We start from the raw sequence: 8,009 nt of genomic DNA, 5'->3' as shown, positions 1-8,009 counted from the left end.
TATCTTCCTCAATTCTCAGTCTTACAATAAGTTCACCCATGGTCATCTCTTTGCGTTTATGTTTTGAATAATTTTTGAAATCTTTCCAAGCCGGTAGTAACTTTTCTACTAAAGCAGTGACTTGGAAAGACTCGCTAAGAGACATACCTTCTGAATGAATATCATGCAAGATTATTTGAAAATTTTGAACTTGAGAAATTACTGTTTGGGAGTCTACTATAGCAAAGTCCAGAAATTTACCGATGACAAATTTCTTCGTGCCAGCATCCTTTGTCTTGTATTTCTTCTCCAAAGAATCCCATAATTCTTTTGCTGACTTCAAAGGACTGTAAACATTATACAACATGTTGTCAAGGCCATTGAGGATGTAGTTTATGCACAGGAAATCTGAATGTTTCCAAGCATCTACAACGACAACAACTTGCTGATCACTTTCACCCTCTTTAAGTGCTGGAGCCTCTTCATGGAGAAACCAGACCAAATTAAGAGTTGTAAGATAGAACAGCATCTTCTACTGCCAGCTCTTAAACTCAGTACCGTTAAATTTTTTCGATTTTTCTCAATGATTGATTGGTATTTGAACATGGTTCTGGATAGGGACCAGTGTTGGTGTAACAATTGGAGTACCACTTCCAGTTGCAGTTTTAGTAGCAATAGCCATAATCTTTGATTACAAAAATCAGAAAAATTAAAACACAAATTAATTTTCTAGTTACTAAAACCAGAAAATAAATTATAACACAAAATAATTTTATTTTCCTTGTTACTAAAACTAGAAAAATAAAATACCACAATAATTTCCTGTAACACAAATTAGTATTCTGCAATTGTTAATGACTCCAGTATATTACTACTATTTGTCAAAGAAAATAGACAGTATATTACTACTATCTGTCAAATAGCATAAACCACTATTTGTTTTTCCAACCAAAATATGTCTTTATGAAATTACAGAAAATTATATAAAATGAAGATCCCAAAAGGATTCTGTCTTAAGATTGTTGGACAATCTTCACTGCAATTAAATTAATTAATTCTGTTTGGGTACTAAACGACAAATAGAATATAAAAGAAAAATAGGAAAGGAGAGAGAATGTTTGATTACAAAAATCAAACTAGAAATAAAATTAAATAAATAAAAACAAATTTTATTTTGTTACAAAAACAAAATTAAAATCTGATTTAATAAACAAATAAAACAGAATAATAAATTAAACAACTTACTTGATTAATTTCTTCGAATAATAATCTGATCAAGTCCAGTGTTTGACACTGTGTCCTTAAGACAGATTCGTTCTCTCCTTAGTGTTTTCAGAATATGGACGTCTATCTCCCAGGATGAAATGATCAACAACAAATAAATGCAGCACTACAATTTATTTGTTCAACGAACACACTTAGTGTATACACTCTTTCTCACAGAAAAATAATGAAATAAATGCAGCAAAATGCAGAGATGATTTACAGCAAAAGATGGATGAAAATTGGAGTGAATCTGATCAAATGAGGGCTGGTCTATTTGTAGAAGTAATGGCACCCTTTAATTTTTGAATTGAGTAGGTAGCATACCTGTTTGAACAGGTACTGTACCTGTTAGGTTTGAATTTGAACAGATAACTGAATTTGTTTGAATTTCAAATCTGTTCGGGTGGATTTAAATATGAACCGAACAGATTCAGTTTTGGACAGATCCGAACCTGTAAAGAATTTCTAAAGAGGTGCAAATAAAATTTTGAATTCAAAAATTTAAATTTAAATTTGGACAGAATTTATTCTATCAAAAATAAATTGAATTCAAATATTTTTTGCCCAAAAAGATTAGTATTGGGCCAGACAAGCGTGTGGTGATTTTTCGGTCTAATGGGTGTAGCCCATTTTGCCCATAACCTCTCCCTTCTACAAACTTGGGGTGCCCCTTGGGGCTCTCCCCAAGTTATAAGCCCAAGCTATATAAACCCATTTAAAACTTCCCACCAAATCAATGTGGGACAAGCCATTTACACAAACTTTAAGGAATTTCCACCAAAACTCTATTTCCATGGAACACACTTTGGCTTCAATTTCCCATTCACTTGATAATGGTTTTGAGCAACCAAATATACCACGTGAATCACAACGCGACATAGAACGCGTTACCACTTAGACCTGCCAATTTTGGCACATGGGTCCCACCTAAATAATTGACCAAAGATAGGAAAAAATTCTGGTTTTACCTAGAATTTCAAACCATTTCTAACACTCCAAACCAATGGTTGCAAGTTTGCACTCTCATAGATTTGGGGCTTTTCGCTTTACAAGGGAAATGGAGAGAGAAGCTCAACATAGTTGTGGAGGATGGCAACCAATGGTCCGTAGACATGGAGGTAGGGGGTGTAAAACAGAAGGGAGGAAGCAACTATTCACTCTATTTCTGTGGATAATATACCAGAATCCATGAGCTCAAGAGGGTTGCATAAGATATTCTCCAACTATGGTGTAGTTACGGATACATTTATCCCACACAAGCGAAAAAAGCTAACACGATCTCGCTTTGGCTTTGTCAGGTATAACTGCTTTGTAGCAGTGGATATGGCGGTTCAAAAAGCAAATGGGCTTTGGTGTAGAGACTATGCATTAAGTGATGCCAAGCCCAGAATGGTCCATGTGCCACTGATCAGGAAGAAATTGGAGGCCAAAAACAATTACAATGCTGGATGTAAGGGAATCAAATCATTTGCTGAGGTAGTGAGAGGCAAGCAGAACCATTAAGGTACATGAGACAGGTAATGGCTGGCTCTATGAAAGTGCAGTAGTGAGACTTAAAGCATTACCTTCCATGGATGATTTAGCATATGATAGGATGGCAGGTAATGACGAGCTGGCTGGCATGTGTTTGCTGATCTGTTGTTGCTTACTGCAGGGGGTGCTTAACATATGATAGGATGGGCTTTTTTAGTGTCAACCTGGTTGGGATGATCTAACCCATTGTGATGCTTGGTGTACCTTCCTCTCTTTATTGATGTTTTGATGTTTTTGTGTGTACACCTTGTACCTTTCATCGTCATCGTCATCGTCATCAATAAAGTTTCTTTTTTGCTGATTAAAAAAAAAATGGTTGCAAGTTTGCAAATAGTAACATTTTTGACACTACAAACCAAATATTAAGCTTACAAGCCATCAACGAAGAAAGAAAAATAAAAAAAAAAAGTCTAAATTGACGCTTTTAAATAATAATAATAATAATAATAATAATAATAATAATAATAATAATAATTGAGGGGTAGACTGGAGGGAGTTGTGTACCATCTAAGTTTTATTGTGTGAATTCGCATACATATGATGGAAAAAAGTTCATAAAAATTATCTGGCCCGTGTATAAGTTTTTTTAAGGTACAATTTTCCATCTAAATCATAGCAAGTGGGAATAAATTAACTTGTATTTAAGAGTGATGGAATGGCCACTCTACTGGTATCTCAAACAAACCACTGCAAATCTAACTAGTTTGCTTTCAGTTTGTGAGAAAAAGTGTACCCCTAAGACCATTTCCAACGCTTCATCAAACTTGGCATCAGATTTAAATTTTGGTGAAAAAGCCACTTTTTGGTGCTCCAATGGTTTTAAAAAATTGGTATCAAAATGAGAATTCAACAAAAAATTCATCAAAGTGAGAACGGGGTACAGATTTCACTACTTTACTGTGCGAAACCGTTGGAGGAGAACAACCGATAAACCAGCCGGTCGACCGGTTCATCAATTCTGCCATTGTTTTGTTCGACAGGTGCGAACTGGTTTGAACTAGTTTATTTTGAGATAGGTTATTTTGTGGACTATGAATAATTGAAGGGTGATATAAATTTAAATTCCCATGAAAATATAATTGAAAATGTTACATCTCATATACATATTTTAGAACTAGCCGTTCCAATAATTTACCGTTGGATGGACAGAGCATTTTGAAAATTTACGTTGCTGATGTGCTCCATAAAATATATCTGTTTCCTAATATCAAGTTGTGAATTTCAATTACGTTGACAGAGTATTTCATTTTCAGAATAGCATTACATTATATGCTGTGAATTTTGTTTGTTCTGTGTTATTAGAAATTTTTTTCTTAGTGCACTTTAATTTATATTATCTGATTATATTATCTGATTCTGAGGTTGAGTGTATATCATTCTAATATTTTTCAGTAAGTTAGATATTGTATCTACTGAATTTGTTTCAAACTATGGAAGATTTTGAGATGTTTGAAGAATCACAAATGTTGGAGTACAACACTGATATTAATTTTATGTCGGAAACTTCACGAGAGCAGAACACGCAGAACACTGATAGTCATTTTATTTCAGAAACTTCTCGTGTTTCTCGTGGTAAAGCATTCACAATTATAGAAGATGAAACTTTATGTAGGTCTTGGTTAGCAGTGTCTCAAGATCCCATTACTGGTAATAGTCAGACTATGGCTATATTTTAGGAACGAGTACTTGTTTATTTTAATTCACAATTGAGCGGTGAATCAAATCGAAACCGTATTTCTTTGTCTCACTGTTGGTCTGGCATGCAAAAGGCAATTAATAAATTCTGTGATTTTCTTGAACAAATTCAACTGAGGCAACAAAGTGGAACAACTGAGGTAGACATGGTAAAATTTATTTGTATTATTAAATACCAAATTTCTTTTCTAAATGTGTACTTGTTATTGAAATTTTTGTAATTTTTTTTTTGTAGGTTGCTGAAGTGAAGCGGATGTATCATGCAATACAGAAAAAACACGTCACATTTGATACATGTTAGGATATTTTGCGCCGAAGTTGTAAGTGGGATGAATTTCGATCACAACCCAAAAGAAGCACGCAACATGCTGATCCATGTTCGAATCCACCAACACATTCAAGTCATTGTATGAGCCAGGCATTCCAAAAAATGCATGCCAAATCCATAAGTCATAAGATGCTACTGCTTCAAGAATAATGGTTGGCTTTTTTTGATGGCCTACGTATTGACCTTGCCATGCCTTTGGACAATTTTTCCACTCCCAATGCATGCAATCTAAACTTCCTAACATACTCGGAAACCCCCGAACCTCCCCAATAGCAAGTAATCTAGCAATATCAGTTACTGTTGAAGATCTCAAATATTCTGGTCCAAAGATTTCAATCACTGAATTACAAAATTGTTGCAAACTTTGAATTGTAGTGCTTTCCCCGATACATATGTAATCATCAACTGCATATGCTGCGACACCATATGACAATATTCTCATCGCTGAAGTCATTTTTTGTAGGGGAGATAATCCAACTACATGAGCTGCATCTTGTTTTTGAACAAAATATGAATTATGTGCTTGGATTGCATTCAAAATTCGCAAATACAAAGGACGACGCATTCGAAAACGTCTCCGAAATATTGTAGGTGAATACACTGGATTTGCAACAAAATAATTTGCAAACAATCTCTCATGACCCTGCCTTCTATCTGTATGTATATACTTATGGCCTACAACAGAACCACCTATTTTCTTCGAGCTATCACTTGACTTAAGAATCTGAAGCATACTAGATTATTCTTCTCATAAGCCCCTAAAAGTGTGACCATATATTCATCATCAGACTCATCTCAGAGGAGGAGAAACAAAAAGAGGATGAAAATGAAGTCAACATCATGGACTTGAAGGTATTCATTATGCTCTGTTTTGTTTCAGCTATGATCGTATCAGTTGTCTGGAGTTGTCTGGCATATGGATAATGTGTTTATATGAGATTTTAGAAGCAAATCATTGTTGGAGGTAAACCAAAACGAAATATATGTAATGGAGGGAAAAAGAAATAGGAAAAGAATTGGGAACAGAAAGGGAGGGAAACCAAAAAAAATAAAAATAAAAATGGCCTTACCGGTCGACCCTCCCCCTTTTAATGCTCACCGTTGGAGGAAGCCATATCAAATTGAGAAAATTGACTTTTTTTTACTCAAATTTGATGAAAAATTTGGTTCACCGTTGGAGATGCTCTAACAACAAAATCATTTAAATAAAAAAACATATTATATTGTTAATATTTTTTATGCAGTATTGTTTAATCTCATTAAAAAATTAAAGGACTTCATCATATACACTAATGTTGCATACATAAAAAAAAAGAAGGTAAATTACAAATACACTCCTTGAAGTTTACTTAAAATAAATATAAATCATTCATGTAATTTTGGAAATTACATCACATCTTTGAAATTTATAATTTCATAACAAATGGCTCCTTATATCAATAAATCACAAGTTAATTAATAATTTTAATGACATCGCAAATTTATTGCAATTAATAATTCAAGTAATTTTATTAGTGTATAGTATAATAGTTAGAAATTTTATTTTTTCAGTTAATTTGGTTAAAGCAAAAAATTTAACAAAGAGATATTTATAATTTTTTAAATCACAAGGGACAATCCGTATTTTAAATAAATTTCAGGAGATGTATTTGTAATTAATCTAAAAATAAATGAATGATTTCTTATTTTATTATTATTATTATTTAAAATAAAAAGTTAATCGAGGGGTGGATTTGGGTCTTTGGCACAAACCACGGCTCTCACTCAAACAATATGAACCATTCATGCGTGTATATTATTGTAGACACCCCATTTTTGACCAACCTTAAGACTTAGATGTCATCGATTGAGCGCTCGGTGATTGCGCATGTTGTGCTCGTTCTGAGGTTACGGAGTCTCGGTTGAGAGCCTTGCCTCCGGACTTCGGGACCCTTTTGTGCCTTACCTCGGTTTGCGAACCAAGTCTTGTTTTCTCTTCCTGAAGGGAGGGAGAGGTCTCGTAGGCCATCTCTTAGTGGCCGTAGGCTACTTTTCGTGGTCGTAGACCACTGTTCCCGTTTGGAGACCAGTTTTCGATTTTCGGAGTCGTCGGCCGTGCGCCTCGGTTCGGGACCGCTTAACTTTCTCCGTTTGCTCTGGTTTTTTGCACACACCTTGTTTCCTCTCTCTAGAGGGACACTGTGACCCGGGAAACCACCTTCGCGGTCGCACGCCACTTTCGATGCTTAACAGTCAGTTTTCGGGGCCTCCGACCGTGTGTTTTGGCCCCCGAACCCTCGTTTTGCATCCGTCTTGGTTCATTTTTGGCATGGACCCTATTTTCATTGTTTGGAAGGTGTTACAAGGGTAGGAGACCACCTTTTCTTCTTGGAGACCACTTTTTCTCACCGGCCGGTCTTTCTTGTCAGGTAGCTGGTCTTCTTGACTTTTTAGCCACAATTACTGGTCTCCCAACATACCACTGGCTTGCTTTCAGTGTAGAGACCACCAATTACCCCTGGAGACCAGTTGTTCTCTTTGGAGACCATTTTCTCTCTCCTCCAGCCAGTTTTCTTGTCGGGAAACTGGTCTCCTTGATCGTTGGGACACATTTACTGGTCTCCCACCATACCACTAGCTTGGATTCAGTTGGGAGACCACCAAATGGGCTGGCCGACCACCTTTTCTGGTTGGCCGAACACTTGAACTGGTCCGCCGACCATTTGAACTGGTCGGCCTACTCCACCCTGTCTTGTCTCTGTGAGTTGTTGCCAGCTGGAAGGCACAGAATTGATCCTCCATACACGTGTATGGAGGATCTTCAAGCTTGGTTTTAAGCTTCTAGGAGAACCTTTGAACCTATTTGGCTATAAAGGAGGGCCTCTCCATCATTAGCAAAGGTTCAGAAATTGTTAAGAGGCATACACCATATCTCTCTTTGTATCTCTCTACTTTGAGCCCTAAAGTGTGAAGTTCTTGCCCCTTTTGCATACAACTCCATAGCCTTACCCTTCCACCATTGCTTCGAGGTTCTTGGAGGTTGTTTTCAGAGGCTAAGGGGTTGCATCTTTGGTCCAGAAGCTGCTGGAGTTCTTGGCTACAAGGGTAACACACTTATTCCCTCTTTTGGTCCTTATTTTGCTTCATCTTTTAACCTTACTTGCAAGCATATTTGGGCTTTGTCATAAACTGAAAAAAGTTTTATTTTGAGATCCTTTACATGTTTGTT

General features: G+C 36.1%; 1 protein-coding gene across 1 annotated transcript; it reads right to left on the bottom strand.

Annotated features, from left to right (window-relative positions):
* Window positions 1–4,754: 4,754 nt before the first annotated feature.
* On the bottom strand, window positions 4,755–5,255 carry LOC114265613 (uncharacterized). The gene has a single exon (XM_028206433.2). The coding sequence runs from the start codon at window positions 5,253–5,255 to the stop codon at window positions 4,755–4,757; it is 501 nt and encodes a 166-aa protein (XP_028062234.2).
* Window positions 5,256–8,009: the final 2,754 nt, after the last annotated feature.

Source organism: Camellia sinensis, chromosome 9 (assembly GCF_055761805.1).
Source record: "Camellia sinensis isolate YWXY chromosome 9, ASM5576180v1, whole genome shotgun sequence".
Lineage (NCBI taxonomy): Eukaryota > Viridiplantae > Streptophyta > Magnoliopsida > Ericales > Theaceae > Camellia > Camellia sinensis.
The sequence above is the reverse complement of the archived record's forward strand: the minus strand, read 5'-3'. Positions and strand labels throughout refer to the sequence as shown.

Coding starts and splice junctions, on each gene's coding strand:
- LOC114265613 (XM_028206433.2), bottom strand. CDS start 5,255: ATGACTTCAGCGATGAGAATATTGTCATATGGTGTCGCAGCATATGCA.